The sequence below is a fragment of the Triticum dicoccoides genome, chromosome 3B (assembly GCF_002162155.2).
Source record: "Triticum dicoccoides isolate Atlit2015 ecotype Zavitan chromosome 3B, WEW_v2.0, whole genome shotgun sequence".
Classification (NCBI taxonomy): domain Eukaryota; kingdom Viridiplantae; phylum Streptophyta; class Magnoliopsida; order Poales; family Poaceae; genus Triticum; species Triticum dicoccoides.
Window position 1 is genome coordinate 584,152,311 of NC_041385.1, and position 17,317 is coordinate 584,169,627.

The 17,317-nt window shown below is 44.9% G+C and overlaps 2 protein-coding genes across 4 annotated transcripts; one reads left to right on the plus strand and one right to left on the minus strand.

Moving 5' to 3' along the window:
- Positions 1-411: 411 nt before the first annotated feature.
- LOC119277231 (nodulation protein H-like) lies at positions 412-3,494 on the plus strand. The gene is made up of 6 exons (XM_037558486.1): positions 412-783; positions 977-1,224; positions 1,313-1,571; positions 2,505-2,684; positions 2,875-3,030; positions 3,114-3,494. Exons 1-6 carry the CDS (start codon positions 715-717, stop codon positions 3,279-3,281), a joined length of 1,080 nt encoding a protein of 359 aa, XP_037414383.1. The 5' UTR covers positions 412-714; the 3' UTR covers positions 3,282-3,494.
- Positions 3,495-4,341: 847 nt separating this feature from the next.
- On the minus strand, positions 4,342-11,480 carry LOC119277230 (receptor-like serine/threonine-protein kinase SD1-8). 3 transcript variants are annotated; one of them, XM_037558483.1, is made up of 8 exons: positions 10,593-11,480; positions 9,943-10,498; positions 6,204-6,335; positions 5,951-6,123; positions 5,571-5,781; positions 5,254-5,491; positions 5,019-5,169; positions 4,342-4,934 (listed from the first exon to the last, which is right to left on the minus strand). In XM_037558483.1, exons 1-8 carry the CDS (start codon positions 11,331-11,333, stop codon positions 4,626-4,628), a joined length of 2,511 nt encoding a protein of 836 aa, XP_037414380.1. In that variant the 5' UTR covers positions 11,334-11,480; the 3' UTR covers positions 4,342-4,625. The 3 variants fall into 3 exon arrangements, with proteins under 3 accessions (XP_037414380.1, XP_037414379.1, XP_037414381.1); XM_037558482.1 differs by having other exon boundaries at positions 5,254-5,494; XM_037558484.1 differs by lacking the exon at positions 5,019-5,169 and having other exon boundaries at positions 5,370-5,494.
- Positions 11,481-17,317: the final 5,837 nt, after the last annotated feature.

Here is a 17,317-nt window from a genome sequence, read left to right on the forward strand (position 1 = left end):
ACGTTTTCTCCTCCATGATGTTTTGTTGCCCCATCTGCCAACGTGGACTGTTCTTTTTTCTTGCTCCTTGCCGGTGGCTGTGTCGGCGAGACGTCGGCGGGCGGACGGGCACGTAGTGGGAGAGAAAAAACAATGCGGCCAGGGCCATTGTGTGGGGCACACAGTCAACGACTTTGCACCCCGCCTTCCGACGCGGACGCGAGCGCCAAACCGGAGATGAGCCTGGCACGCGTTGGGGAACGGCTGTGTACGCGCGGGACCCCGGTGACGACGCGCAGCTGATTCCTTCCTCTTCCCCGAGGGAGAGCGGCAACGGCCGACCCAAACGAACCCCGCGTTGGGGCGCGAGATTAGACAAAGCAAACCCGGACCATAAGCTACACCAGAACGAATATAACCCCAGAATGGACACGCACTAGGTGCTCGCTCTCGGCTCCCCCCCTCGCCCCCTTCTCTTCTCTCTTCCACCGGTGCGGTGCCTAACCCCTCCTCCTTTCTCTCCCCCAGATGCGAACACCCCGCCGCCTCCTCCTCATAACCCGCCCGACCGCCGTGCCGCCTCTGCTCGCCTTCCTTCCGGGTCCCTCCCCCCTTCAACCAAGCCTGATTTCTCCGGTGTTGGTCGGCCTGGGGAGGAGACTCCGCCGAGGTTGGGTGGGATTTCTCGGTTTGTATTTGAGCCGGCGGTGCGTTGATGTTTGATGCTGCTGCCCGATGGAGGGGGTAGGGAGAGAGCACGATAGCTCCGTGGCGCTGCCCGTGGAGGATTTCGGCGCCGCCAAGGTCAGGCCAATCCAATTCTTCCCCCCTCCCCCTCTTGTTTTGTTACAGTATCTGTTTTTTTAGATTGTTGTCAGCATATGCCCAAAACTGGAATCAGCTCATGTACACCTCGATTTTTTTCATCTGCGACTGCCATGGATCAATTGTTTGACTTCTATCCTCCGTTTCGTGCCATTAACTCTTTCAAATGCAGGATACAACCAGCGTGAGCACAAAGCCTACAAGAAGGTATCCGCTCGCGTCATGGGTTGCCATATTGGCCCTGGCCACCCTTGTAGGTGTATACATATTCTCCTTATCTCTGAAGCAAAATGGGATGCTTTTCGGGCTCAGGCAGACCAACATGATAGAGAAAGAAAGGGAGCAACCTTGCCACCACCCCGGAATTCCAGAGACCGAGATCCCTTTGGTGCACTTCCCCACACCCAATACTTATAGTAGGTATGGAGATAGATAGATACACTTGGGCATCTGATTTTGCGTTTTAAGGCTGGTGAGTAACTTATTCTTCTGTTTGTTTCTTTGTTAGGAAAGAATGTGCATGCACACCAGTTAGATTCTTTGCTATCTTGTCGATGCAGAGGTCGGGAAGTGGATGGTTTGAAACCTTGTTGAATAGCCACGAGAATATTAGCTCCAATGGAGAGATTTTCTCTGTCAAAGACAGGCGTAGCAATGTCACGGCCATCACACAAACACTCGATAAATTGTACAATCTCGACTGGGTCAGCAGTGCCGCTAAAAATGAGTGCACGGCTGCTGTGGGGTTGAAATGGATGCTCAATCAGGTAATCTTTTGCCATTAGTTTACTGTTAGATTAGTTATTCCACTAAGGTGAAAATAAATAGATAAGACTTGCTCGTCAAATTAAATTTTGAAGAACGTCATTTTGTTGCTGAATCATATGTTCTGTAAATAGCTGTGTGACCCTTAACTTTGGGGAGATCACCCTGAAGAATGGTCGGTCAGCGTTTGGAGCACTGCAGCAGTATCATACACTATCTGATATTTGAGAAGTAATGAATGTAATCATAGTTGATGCACTGCTCCATGACCATTGCAAACTTTCTCTTTAAAACATATTCATAACATAAGAAGTCAGCTTGCCAGAAAGTGTTAACGATACCATGATTTCATGGAAATAACCTGCGAAAATACCATAACCATCGTAATGATAAGGGCAGCCAAGTACTAAAACCTCTTCTTCTCGCCATTGCAATACTTTTCCCCCATTTTTAATCTTGTATGTTTGAATTATCAGCCTTGTTTAGATTAGCTACCTATTAAATGTGTTCATTCCACAAAAGGGGGCCCCATTCATTTTTTTACCAAAAACTGTAGGGTAGGCCCTTGTATATAATTTTTCTATTTATATGGTGTACACAAAATGTATACCTTATATGCTGAAGATGCACAATATAGCCCTCACATAAGAAGCTGTACACTAGAGGCAAGAACATGGTGTGTGGGTGGGTCGGGGGGAGGGTATAAAACCCCTGGGTATATATTCTCACTTAAACAGATATGATAATTTATCTCAATGCTCTCTTTGTACTTTTGTCTTTGAGGAGATCTAAGATTCGTTGTAAATCGTTTTTCCTTTGATTTGTTCACAAGAATTATTTTCTGTACTATAATTATTTAATGTGGTGCATCTCTTCCAATAATGTTAGCTGGCCTGATTTACTTGTTTTGATACGATTTGTTTTTGGAATTACAGGGTCTGATGAAACATCATCAAGAGATAGCTGAATATTTCAACCGAAGGGGTGTGTCTTTAATTTTCCTTTTAAGAAGAAACCTTCTGCAGCGATATGTCTCCATATTGGCAAATGATTATGATAGAAATACGAAGCAACTAAATGGAACTCACAAAGCTCATGTGCATCACAGAGGCCAGGTTCACCTTTTTTCCCCTTGATCTTACTCACAGCCCACAGTGTGATAAATTTTATTTTATGTCTGCAACTTTTGGTATCACAAATCAAGGATTACCCCCTACATCTTAGCGCACCTTTAACTACTTTATCTTCTGTACTATTGTGGATGTGCCGCAAAATAAAAAAGTCCTCCATTTTTCCTCTCTGCAGGCTGATGTTCTTGCTCAGTATAAGCCAACAATAGACACAAAATCGTTGATTGCTGAACTAAAGAGGTCTGATAAGTTGGCAGCTGATGGTTTAGTGAGTTTCAAGAAGATCCGGAGTATTGTTCTGTACTACGAGGATGTGGTCAGCAATCGCACTGTGAGGCCCCTTGCACTATATTCATGTTTGGGAATTAATCAACATTTATTTCTCTTGATAACATCTATTTTGCTTTCTTTCAGAAGCTCACAGATGTGCTGGATTTTCTGAAATTGCCAAAGATGAAGCTATCCAGTCGGCATGTGCAAATCCATACTAAACGATTGCGTGATCATATTGATAATTGGACTGATGTTTCTAATACTTTGAATGGGACTCAATACGAGAGCTTCTTGAACGGCCGAAGATGACCAGATTAGCTAGGTGTAAATAATGTTGTAGTGAGTTTCATTCTTTTGGCCCCTTCTTTCGCCCCTGCCATAGCTAGCAGAGTAAGCCAAAGTTGGCACTTGTGTCCATTATGTGCTAATCCAAAGGGCTCATTTGGTTTCCATTTGACGTCCTAACATATATATAAATTAGCTGATTAAATTAATAGCTACCATACAAAGTTTTTTAATTTAGATAAAAGGCTTTTTTTGCTCAGTTTAAGCTTGTAGTCTCCAGGACATGGATCGCAAAGTAGAGCATACAAAGTTATGATCATCTTACACCAAAAACCTCTTCCTTAGATCAGAGTATATAAATGGTTGATGATTACATTTTGTTTAGGACTATTCATTATTACTGTATGACAATGTTTAGGTATCACTTCACTATTCATTATCATAATCATTTTGTTTAGGTATCACGTCACTATTCATTATTTGACTCACAAAGCTCATGCGCTGTAGATTTGACGGCTGTAACTGATAAATGGGGAAACATAGTCCAAGAACCTATTGATGATCTAAGGTAGTTAATTCATTTTGGGATATTAGATGTTCATGATTTCAGGACATAAGATGGGAAAATACACCGTTATGATTTCCAAGTACATACTTAAGTACTATTCGAAGTTATTTGAGTGCTCAGTTTAGTGTCAGAACTTGATATACTGCAATGACTATTAATCCAACATTGCATAGGTGCTGATGCCTAATTTTGCTTTAGCTGTGATTTGTTTGTGAATTTAGAACAGGAGATAGAAATTCTATTTAAATCCATCTAATCTATTTACTTTGTTCCCTAATTTCATTCCAGAAAATCCTGAGGAAAATAATTGGGTTCCCACCTAGCTGAAACAATATGCTGATGGTTCTAGAAAAAACCCTCGTCTCTTTTATTCCAGAAATAAAATAAAGATAAGAAAAATATTCTAGGAATTGAGAGTTTGAGACATGGAATATTAATGATGTGAGGTGCTTTAAAATATATTTCCTGTTAGCAGAACCTTTTTTTTTCTGTTACTTTCAATGATGATCACCACACTTCAAAATAACTGCTGAGCGGACGTAACCTTCATTCTGATTTGTGACTTCAAAATATTACCAGATAACAGAACCTTCCTAGTTTCTGTTGTTACTTGTCAACAATGACCACCACAATCTAAAATTTCTGCTGAGCTGAAGCAATCTTCATTCTAGTATGTGCTATTATTCAAAATAGCACTAGTCCCTTTTGCTCAGATGTGCAAGTGATAAAGAAAATAGTAATGTACTAATTTCATTCTATAATACAGAACCCCCGGTAAGTTCAATAAGCAGCCTAGCTTCCTATCGACCTTCAATGGTAACGGTCGCACTGTTGAATATGCTGCTGTCTGGTTTACTTGATGACGTCTCTGTTTCCATTTGAATTCTTCTAGCTGCAAAACCAGGCTGCTTAGGAGTTGGCAATGTGGCAGTATCTGTAGCAGCTAACATCATAAGCACTTGGGACATCAATGGACGATCATCTGGGTTCTCTTGCACACACAGGAGCCCCACTCTGGTGCATTTGAGTACTTGATCTGAGTTGAACGAGCCATTCATGGTTTCATCTGCTAATTCTACGCCTTTCCCTTCGTTCCATAAGCTCCATGCCTGCACAATGAAAAACGTGACCAAGTTATTTTGAAATTTAACTGAGAAACACAGGCTGTATGTGTTGGATGACTATATTCTCACATGTCCTAGAAGATTTAGGTGATTTGAGTAGGAATACACCCCTCTGTTTCTTCTACCACTTATTATTTCCAGCAGTAATACTCCAAAACTAAATACATCTGATTTGACTGAGAAGACTCCATCCATTGCATACTCTGGAGCCATGTAGCCACTACAGAATAGCCACATCAACATGATTAATGTTGGGAAACTCATTTGTATAATCAAAGATTGTTTTCCCAGTTATCATACTTACTATGTGCCAACGACTTTACACGTATTGATTTCTGTCTCTTCACTGCCAAACATTCTTGCCATGCCAAAGTCAGAAATTTTGGGAGTCATCTCCTTGTCTAGAAGAACATTACTTGCCTTCATGTCTCTATGGATGATTCTGTATCTTGAGTCCTGGTGGAGATACAGTAATCCTCGAGCAATGCCTTCTATGATAGAGTATCGCACTTGCCAATCAAGTTGGATACTGTTGGATTTTTCTGCTGAAATATGCAAACACATGTTGGTAATTTTGTCAGCCAATATTTGAGGTCATAAAGTGAAAGGTTGAGAGGTTACCAAATAGGAAGTAATCCAGGCTCTTATTTTCCATATATTCATAGATAAGTAGCCTTTCTTGTCCACTAATGCTATAGCCAAGAAGCCGGACAAGGTTCCGGTGCTGGAGTTTAGCTATTAACATAACCTCATTCTTGAACTCATCGAGACCCTGTACGGATGTTTTTGAGAGTGTCTTGACAGCTATTTCCTGTCCATCCTCAAGCTTACCCTGTAATTTTGAAGGAGATACTTTCGAACTTCAGCAGACCAGAGTTTTCAAATTGCCATAGTTATTTAGAATGATTTTGTTGTTCCTTTTGAATTAATTTTTGTTCTTGATGTTGCTTATTGTTTCATCCATATGCACTGTATAGATTTGCCATATATAAAGTGCTAACCTTATACACCGGTCCAAAGCCACCCTCGCCGAGTTTGTTATCGATGGAGAAACCATCAGTGGCAGCTGCGATTGTCCCCAGATCAAATATCGGCAGTTCCAAGTCATCATTGTGACTACTTCCATCATACTGGCGGGGAGTGCTGCGTGAACCGCCGCTCCATTTACTAGATCCTGGAGACATAAGAATCAGAATAACATTCAGAAACGTCATGTATTAGTTCAGTTGGAAGTCTATTGGATCTGGATGCTACCTGTTTTTCTTGCCTTCTTCTTCCCTCTTGTCCAGAAGAAAACACCAGCGAGCGCTAAAAGGAATGCCAGCGCGGAGATGCAGGCGACGACTGCGATTATCACGTGTTTCTTCTTGGATTTACTTGTTATACCTGTGTGGTAAACCATAAACGGTTAGTTTGGGGATGCATATGTCTTAAGACACGTTCATCTGGAATTTTGGAGGAACAGATGTTTTTATGAGTATCCCAAAGATGTCATATGCAAAAATGTCGCACGTCTTGCTTCAACAACTGAGGCCTGAGTATGAGCTTCAGATACCCAAGAACTCTGTCGCTACACGTGGGCTCAGTTTGCAATTGCAAATGAGTAAAGTGAAGTGATGCCTGACCGGGCTCCTGCTGCTGCTTTTGGATATTTGGTTGTCTAGCTTTTGCTACTGTACTTATTGAATCCTGACCACGTTTTGTGGTTTGTGGTTGTGGTGGCCCCTGCCCCTGCCCCGTCCTACCCAAAAACGCTGCTGCAGCTGCTGGCTGAATTTTTGATTAATAACCTGTCTAACGGGAGCTGGGTGTTGGACTCGGACACCTATGGTGATTTGATCTCCAACAGATTTGTTGTGGCTATGTAAGTATGTACTCCCTCCGTTTCAAAATAGTTGACTCAATTTTGTACTAACTCTAGTACTCCCTTCGTTTCTTTTTACTCCGCGTATAAGTTTTGGTCAAAGTCAAACTACACAAAATTTGATCAAATTTATATTAAAAAAATATGAACATCTACAATACTTAAATAAACTATATAATATGAAAATACATTTGATGGTGCATCTGAAAATGTTGATTTCATGTTGTGAATGTTGATAATTTTTAATATAAAATTAGTCAAACTATGGAAAGCTTGACTTTGACCAAACCTTATATGCAGACTAAAAAGAAATGGAGGGAGTATAAAGTTGGGTCATCTATTTTGAAAGGGAGTAGGTACGGGCAGTGGGTAGCTTGAGATGGCGCGGTCGGTCCGCTCGGCGGGGGCTGCGTTACTGCCGACGACGTGGGTTTGGCCTGATTCGGGAGAGCGGCTCAAGTTTCTACCGTAAGACCAAGCGTTTAACTAATTCTAGCTTTGTTGCTTCCTGACTGCCAACCAAATCTACTGCACGGTGCAGCAGAGAGTGGAGGGTGCGTAATTATTTTCTTTGACGGAGAGGAGATTGCATAATAATCATGTCCATCTTCAACTGGCAAGGAGCATCTTATCACTAGAGCTTTTTATCTCCCTTGGCGAAATTTCACCTACCAACTGGTGGTACGATTCCAGCCACGTTCCACGTGCCTCTCGTGGCCTACAAAGGCCATGCTAACGCTGGTCCTTCCCTAGTGCGGTAGTACCACACGTCCAAATCAATCAGGCACACGGCCACACCACAAAGGGGCATTTGGATTCCTTTCAGAGAAGAGGAAATCCCTTCGCGTCTCGTCTCCTTCGTTGGATCAAACGGAGAACATATCAAAGCACTGATCGTAGAGGGGTACACGTCGAGGCTCGACGGAGACCTCACAGATCATGTGTGTTTCTCGCCGCATCCGGCCGACCTTGACGCCCTCCTGATCTGAGAAGCCGATCGACAACGTCGCCATGTTACGGGGGTCAAACCAGCCGAGCGGCCGAATACCCAATTCCGCATCGGTTTGCCATCCCAATCGGGGAAATTCGGGGCGATTTGCAAGGGCGCAGAGATGCCTTTGCGAGAGCGATCGTCACCAATCCGCTTGCCAGCGCCAAGCATGCAAGCATTCACATGCGAATGCGATGCCTCTGACCGAAGAGAAATGGATTTGTCGACAGCTGAGCATATGCTACGTACGAGTATACCGGAAGCTTTGTGAAACGAGAATGCAAGTGAGCGGTCAATGATGTTGTACGTGTCACGAGGGTGCGTACATCCCTACGTTCCACTAGAAATTTCGGATCTTGGGTCAGGTGAGATGCACGGTTGGAGGCGTGGAGCCTCGTTTTGGTGGCGGCGCCTGTTGCACCGTACTAGCTTGCATGATTGAGCTTTTTGCTGCGCTGTGCAGATCAAAGCTTGCGCCTTTTTCGGGTGCATGAATGGCCCTGCTTTGGGGAAAAGAACTCGGGACCAATTCATGGAACAATGGCTGGCTGTGGTCTGGTCCCTGTCGAACTTAAGCACCGCCTTTTTGTTTCCTTTTTCTCGTAAGATCGGCCTCGTGATAGAGAGAAATGCAAGGGAAAGGATGGGCTACAGAACAAAATGCAACAGTGGCTCTCGCCATCTACACGATCCCTAACAGGAACGAGCGGAGTCCCATCTCTTTTCCCCGCAATAGCCATACGTACAATTGCTTCAATTTGCAACTCTGGTAAGTGGGGTCGGGAAGAAGATGAGGCGCAGCCCCAAGGCCGAAGATGGCGCCGCCGTGGGGAGTGTAGCGAGGTGCAGTAATGTCGAGGAGGCCTTGGACAGAAGCAACCCGAAGCCGGCAACGACGCAGATATAGGGGGTTTGAGAGTTGACTGGTTCAGATAGGTGGCGGTGCTGGATCGGGCTTCGGGCGGACAGAAAGAGAGGACGAGAGGTTGAAGAAAGAAGATCAATCGTTCGATTTTGATCCAATGGCACAAACATCAACTTACCTAAATTTTTTTAGGCAATTTATAAATAATCAGTCCTTTTTTTTATCTATGTAGGTGCTTTTGTTTGGAGGTTGAAGTACTATTTTGTTCTGACAAACTAGGACAGGAATGTTTGGTTCCTGAGTGTATATAAACACTAAATGAAAATAGTAATTAAATAAAAACTAAAAAGTTTATTTTAAAATAAACTTGACCTTCCATTGCACACTTAAGAAAAATCGACAAAAGAGAAAACCCCGTTGACTTCAGGGCAGAGAAAACAACAACAAAACTAGGCCAAAAAAGTGTGGTAATTGCCTTTGGCTCCTAGGTGCATATGCACCCATTATCGAAATATACATTTCGAAAAGTTGAAAAATTTGAAACAAAAATCCCGCGTGTATATCCGGACATTTTATGTGCGTGCACAAGATTTCGGTGAAAAATGACGTTTTTTGTGGCTTGTGTAAAAAAGACAATTTCTGATGCTTCATTCTAACTATTCACGAGGCATTTCTTCATCTTTTTTACACAAGCCACAAAAAACGTCGTTTTTCACTGAAACCTTGTGAACGCTCATAAAATGTCCGGATATACACGTGGGATTTTTATTCCGGATTTTTTAATTTTTCAAAATATGTATTTCGACAATGGATACATATGCACCTAGGATCCAAAACGCCGCTCTCAAAAAGTGTGAATAGTGACTTGTATATAAAAAGTAAAATATATTTTATTTTTCCCTTGAAGTCAAGGTGGTCTTTTATTCATGAAAAATTATATATACTAGCACAAAAAAATCAAGTTTATTTAAAAAACTTTTAAACTTTTTTTATCTTTTATTTAATTGTTATTTTCCCTATATCCGGTGCACATACACCCAGGAACCAAACGACATTTTCTAGACAAACTAACTCTATAAAAAACTCTCTGTAAACTTACAACGTAGCAAATATCCGTCATTGATAGGAACAAACATTATTAATGGGAATGTGGTGAAATGTGCTCTAACCCGTGCGTACGTAGGAATGTTTTTGTGTACGAAACATTAGATACCACGTACGTACGAATGCAGGAACGCGGCGTATGTATTGTAGAATGTAGAGTATGGCGTACCGAGATCGGCGGCGGCGAGGCGGACGAAGAGTTCCTGGCCGAAGTCCGGGTAGACGCGCAGGTCGGTGAGCCCCGAGCTCCACATGACGCAGCCGGAGCCGTCGGCGCGGCGGTCGGCGCTGACGTTGCCGCTGGCGTAGGCGGTGCAGGAGCAGTTCCGGAGGCACGCCTGCCGGCATTGCTCCAGGCTGAGGCTCATGTCCACCACGCTCCGCACCGTGTCCGGCACCTTGGCGTGCCTCAGCGTGACGAACCCGTCGGTGCCGTTCCGGCAGTCAAGCGGCGTCGCCCGCACGCAGCCGTCCCGGCCGTCCCGCAGCGCCCATGCCGCCGGCGACCTGGGGACGAAGCCGCGCAGGCAGGAGCAGACGGGCATGTTGTTGGTGTCGCACACGCCGTTGGGCCCGCACGGCGACACCGCGTCGCACTGGTCCTTGGGCGCGTACCAGTAGAGGTTCCACGTCCCGGCCGCCTCCACCCACGTCGACCGCTGCAGCACCCCGTTGTTCCCCGTGGTGTTCAGCCCCAGCTTCGATATGGTCGACTCTTTGTGCACCTTGATTAATTACCGAGCCGTCAGGTGAGCAGTGAGAAGTGTACTACGTGTATATGGTACGTGTGCGCGCGTGCATGAGCGATGGGTTTCTTACGTGGAAGCTGTACGTGACCTCCTGGGCGTCGTTGATGAAGCTGAAGGTGAAGTCGGAGTAGGTGACGGTGTCCGGCACGCCGGTGAACTGGACGCCGTCCCAGGGGCCGGAGCGCCAGACCAGGTCGTCGCCGTTCCAGATGAACACCTGGGGGTCGCCGGACGTGACCATCGCCATGACCACGGGGCCCGGCGAGGGGTCCGACGGGCTCTTCCACGCCGTCAGCGTCCGGTTCCGCCCCTTCACGAGGTCGACCCCCAGCTTCATGTCCGGGAGCAGCGTGTCGGTCGGGTAGTCGAACCCCTCCCACGCCACGCCGCCGCCCGCGTCCACGAGCACCAGATTGCTGCTGTCCAGGATCCGCGCCGCGGGGCTCGCCACCGCGGCCGCCGGTTTGACCGACCACACGACGGTCGAGTTGCCCGTGGCAATGGCGAGCGTGCCGGTGGCGGACACGGAGAGCGTGGCGCCGTGGTTGTCCGCGATGCCGCCGGGGATGGGGTGCTCGCGGTTGGCGACCCAGACCACCGTGCGGATGGAGACCTTGCCGTACCAGACGCCGACGTAGGTGTTGTTGGCGCCCGGCGGCGTGAAGAAGCCGAGCACGAACTTGCCGTCGGGGACCGAGAGCAACGTCTGGTTCGCCACGAGCGGGCGGCCCGGCGTGACGGCGTCCCTGGCATGGCATGCCGTGGACGCGAGGACGAGGGGGAGGAGGACGTAACAAGCAAACGACGCCATGGCTCGATCTGAAGGAGCGGTGCCACCACGTCAGTGTGGATTGTGTCACGCGCGCTGGCGCTCTGGACGGTAGCTGCAGGATAGGGCGTTGGTGGAGGATTACTGCATGTCGTCGTGGAGTGGAGAGTGGCTGCTCACTGCAAACCTGGACAGGGACTCTTCCTTTAGTAGAGAACGCCGGAGCTCCAGAATCTCCGATTTCTGCAACGGAATTCAGTACAAATTGGGTAAACTAGATGGGCCGTGCCAAGGACGCGTGGGTGCGTTCGTTAGCACAAAGTCGGGCACCCCGAAATACGGCGTATACGGTGGGAAACCCATGCACATACATACGAAACGAAAGTGGATACGATAAGTGAACCCCTTTATACGTTTAGTGGGGGGTTATACTGAAACGGGACTTGGAAAGTATTCATAGGATAGATCGGCTAGGTCTAGTGGATGGAGACATAACCGATTCTCGGTTGACATGCAAAATGTCATACGTTTTTCTTAAAAAAGGAAAAATGCCATACATTTATCTTTTGATAATTAATTAATTCATACGCATAGTGAGAACATGTTTTTTTTTTCACGGGTACATAGTGAGAGCACGTTGACAGTAATTTGATAAGAAAATTCAAAAGTTTAACTATCATTATCAGCGCGGGCGGTCAATCACGACCAACGGCGACGACCATGGGCTCCAAGTCCATCTGACAACAGCACCTCTCTTCGGTGAAGCAGTGGGGATTTTTTGTGAAACCAGTTTGAGCACATAGAGACACACACTTGTCGCGCGTGCATGGTACATCATAAACCGTAAAACAGTAATCTACAAGGAAAAAGATGAATCAACACGATTATATTCCCATAATATTAGACCTTTTGCAAGACAGAGGGAGTACTTAATTGTCTATCCACCTCTTTCCGCGTCACAAGAAAGCATCACGGTGGCCATCACCACCATCACGGCTGCCAGGCATGCAATGCTTGTGTTTCCCTTGCTAAACGCCATGACAAGATGTAAGGCTACCGATCGCTGCTATTCTTTGGATTTTGATCTTCTTGACAGTGTGTTCAAGGGCATCCCCTTCTGTTGGTTTTTTTTTTGAATTAAAACGAAATTTTATTCATTAGCAATAATCAATACATCGTTTATGAGAAACGTTACAATTTCACTCATAGGCTCCTCAAACCAATCCGAAGTCGAAAAAAATCTAGCTAATCTAGCAAGTTCATGTGCTACTTTATTTGCCTCTCTATTACAATGTTTGAATTTAGTCATGATAAAATCACAAGCATAGTGATAGCAATCATCGAAGATTGCCGCTGCCGCTCCCGCTGACTGTCCTCCGTCCTGAATGGTCTCAACCACCTCCAAATTATCGGAGTTGATGATTAGGTGATTACATCCCACCCTTTGTGCTAAATTTAGGCCAAATTTGAGGGCTAAGGCCTCCGCCATGAGAACATCTGCGCAGTAGTCTATCTTTTCATTCCCTCCTGCAATAAATCTATCTTTGTCGTCTCTCAGTACTGCCCCCATCGTACCCTCCAGCAAGTTATGGTCAAAAGAGGCGACAACATTGAGTTTCACAAAACCCCTAGGAGGACATTGCCAACCCCCCTGTTTCATGGACACCTTTGAAGATGATGCATTTAAAAAATTATATGTAAGAGCAATGATTCCCATTGAGATCTGAGTTGCATTTTGAGTTAATTCCTTGTGCAGTAATTTCCGTCTTTCCCACCATAGATACCAAGCTGAGATAGCTAACATTTCTCGAACATTTTCGTACCCCATAATGCGCAGATCTTGATCTGGAAGGAGTAATAGGTATTCCAATGTTGCCTCTCCAGCATGATCAATCTCACAAGCTCTCTCAATAATCATATCCAACCCTAGCCTTTTCCAAACCTCCTTTGCTTTCCTACATAGGAAAAACAAGTGCTTCGTATCTTCTACACCCTGAGAGCAGGCAGGACAAGAGGGCGAGACCTTCATATGTCTATTAGTGAGTGTTGTCCGACATGGGAGAGCGCCATGTAGTGTCCACCATAAATTTTTTTGACTTTAGCCGGACAAGATAACTTTCATATCTGACACCATATAGGGTTAGGTGTGCTCCGTCCCATCCCGTTGGAATATTTTAGTTTGCTCCCATACCGATAGTTCCACTCCACAGAGTAAGCAGACCGTACCAAAAATATACAATTTTTTGTATAACTCCAGGCAATAAAATTTGTCATATTATGTCGCAAAATTGGGATTGAAAGAATCCGTTGTGAGTCAATGGTCCACATAGTTTATCTAATCAGGTCCTCATCCCAATTATTGGAGACCGGGTCAATCAAATCTACGACTTTTGATAAAAAATGCCCCCCCTAGGGGTCACAATCTTCCTAGTGGCACAATTTGGGATCCAGGCATCTTCCCAAATATTGATGTTATGTCCATCCCCCACTCGCCAAATTTAACCTCGCTTGAGAGTAGTGATGTCTGCCATAATGCTTTGCCAGGTGAAGGAAGCACCATGCTTTGGCTTGGAGTTCAACGAATCACCATTAGGATAGTACTTGGCCCTCAGAATAGTAGCACACAAGGAGTCAGGATTATCAAGGAGACGTTGTGCCTATTTTGCAAGCAGAGCTAGGTTGAAATAGTGGATGTCACGAAATCTCATTCTCCCTTGGTTTTTTGGTACACACATTTTCCACCAGGCCATGCAGTGCATCCTCTTCTGGTTCTCCTCGTCTCCCCACCAGAAATGCGCCATCGCGTCAATGAGTCCTTTACAATTTTTTAGGAATTTTAAAGACCAACAATGCATAGGTAGGTATGGCTTGGATCACCGGCTTTAATAGGATCTCCTTTCCCCCCAGCAAATAGTAATTTTTCCTTCCAACCACTAATTCTCTTAACAATACGTTCAATCAGAAAACTAAAGCAGTCTGTTTTATCAACACCCACATTTGCTGGCAAGCCCAAATATTTATCAGTGAGAGCCTCTATCATTATATTTAGCGTTGTCCACAATTGTTCTCTGATCTCAACCTTTGTATTAGGGCTGAAGAATATATTGGATTTTTCAATGCTTACCAGCTGTCCCGACGCTGCACAATATAAATCTAGTGCTGATTTGAGGTTTTTCGCATTATGTTGGTTGGCTTTCATTAAGATCAATGAGTCATCCGCAAAGAGAAGATTTATGACTAGCGGGGCATCTCTACAGACTTTAACTCCTGATATGTTTCCATTCTCCTCAGCATGCGCAAGCAAGGCATTCAATCCTTCTATGCCCAACAAAAAAAGGTATGGTGATAGCGGGTCCCCCTATCTCAACCCTCTCGTAGGCTTAAATCTCCCACTTTCCTCTTCATTGATCCTTACTTTGTATTCTACAGTTGATACACATTGCATAATCAAATTAACCCACTCACGACGAAAACCCAATTTCAACATAATCTCCTTCAAAAAAGTCCACTCAACTCTATCGTAGGCTTTGTGCATATCAAGTTTTATAGCACACAAGCCCTCTCTACCCTATCTTTTGTTCTTGATTGTGTGAAATCATTCGTAGGCCACTAAAATATTATCCGTTATCAATCTACCCGGTACAAATGCACTTCGTGTTGGGCTAATAATTTTAGGTAAAAAACCTTCAATCGAGAAGCCATCATTTTTGCAATTATTTTGTATAGCACATTACATAAGCTGATCAGCCTAAATTGGGTTACCTTCTCTAGTGTATTAATTTTAGGAATCATCACGATCGCCGTATCATTCCAGCCCTTCGGTATAGTGCATGTGTTGATTGCTGTCAGAACCTCCTCAATTAAATCTTCCCCCAGCATGGGCCAAAACCTTTTATAGAAGATAGCATGGAGTCCATCTGACCCTGGAGCTTTCATGTCCCCAATATCGAATAAAGCCTTGCGAACATCTTCCGCAGTATAAGGGGCAAGTAGAGCATCATTCATTTTGTTTGACACTCTCCTTCGAAAAAGTGATAAAACATCTTGATTCAGATGTAAAAAGCTTTGTAAAATATCCAGTAATGTGATTTGTCAATTCCTTATCCGTTAACCAGTTTCCAGACTCGTCTAATAGTTTCTTTATATTATTTCTTTTTTTCCTGGCTGTGGCAGCATTATGAAAAAAATGATGTATTACGATCCCCGTGCATCAACCAATTTGCCCGTCCTCTCTGTAACCAGAATATTTCCTCTTGCTCCAAAATATTTTCAATTACCACAATAATTTCCTTCTGACGACATCGAGATTCAGTATTCAACGGGCCACGCCTTAGTCTCTCCAACTCTTTTTTAATTTTCTAATTCTCACCTTTGGTCCCTTTAGCGTTTCCTGATCCCAAGTATGTAGATCGACATGCACTGTTCTCGTACAGTTAGCAAGTGAGGATCCAATACCTGCTAGATTTGCCTTCTCCCAAGATGCCTTAACGATTTCAGTGTCCGTCTCTTCCTTCAACCATCTCGCCTCAAATTCTTTAACACGCCCCTTTGGGCATTTAAATATTTTTTCATCCCAATACTCCATATCCAGTATGATTGGGTGATGGTCAGAATGAACATGTTCTTCATTGATAACTGCTGCTCGTGGGAATTTGTTTACCCATGCTAAGTTACAGACTGCCCGATCAAGGCGCTCACATATTTCACCTCTCCTCCAAGTGAACATGTCCCCATTATAGCCTGGATCTTCCATCCCACAATCCATTAGGCATTCATGGAACTCTCTCATCATACCAAGTGGTCTAGCTACACCACCCTCTTTTTCCGACGGGTATAAAATTTCATTAAAATCCCCCAAAACCACCCAGGGATGGTTGCTCTTACTATGTAAATTATGAATGTCATCCCAAGATAAATGGTGTTCATTCCATTTCGGGTGACCATAGAAGCCCGTGAACCGCCACTGAACCACATTCTCATACATAAAAACAATATCAATAAAATGGGGCGAGACATAGTTCAACTCAATTTTATTGGACTCATGATAAAACCAAGCGAGGCCACCGCCCTTCCCATCACTTTCCACTACAAACATAAAATAAAAACCTAATATGTGACGAAGCTCATCGACTTCACAATTATTCAAATGGGATTTAGAAAGGAAAATTAAATCTGCCCTTGTACGCTTCTGTAGATCCAGAAGCTCACGAACTATCGTGTTGGAGAGCATACCACGACAGTTCCAGCCTAGGATTTCCATTTGGCCCGGCGGTCCTCCTCCTCGGAGGCTGCCGATGTGCCAATTTCATCTCTGTCTTCGCCAACTGATTCCCCACCTTGCGGTGTGTACTCTTCCTCCTTCTCGTCAGTCTCCTTTGCAACATGTGTAACCCTGCCCTCCTCATCCTAGACTGCTACAACTCTAAACATGCACACCCGTTTGGATGAGACGTTTACATCACCATATAAGATGCGCTCATAACTATCCATCTCTTTCCAAAAGAAAACTCTAAGTCACTGCCCGTTGGACGAGCCCCAAAAGAATGCCCCCTTTTTTCCCTAGCACTTGCTTGTGAGCATCTTCGGCTCTGTTTTGCCCCCCTTTCTTTTTATCTTTCTTTTCTAAATTTCCCTGTATAGGATTTTTTTGCTGCACTGAATTTAAAGGGTAGAGCATTATTCTCTGTATCACCCCCGGCCATAGCAATTCTCGCTGCAACAGCGCTAGACAGCGCCTCCAACACCCCCGGCTGAAAAAGAAGCTCGCCATCAACATCTCCATGCGATGGAGTTTTTCTGGGCTTCACCTGTGCATGAGAGATCATGGCCAAGTGACCTGCATGTGTACTTTGGGCATGTACAACATCACAAAAGAGTTGACTTTGGTCAACCTCTGCATTCTGGCGCGACTCCATCATGGTCACGTGGCCCTGGACCTCCTGGCCCCGCCTCGCAAGATCAGCTAGCGCGCCCGCTTGGTCCTCCTGACCAAGCGGCGCACCCGCCGGGGTAGGCGCCACGATCCC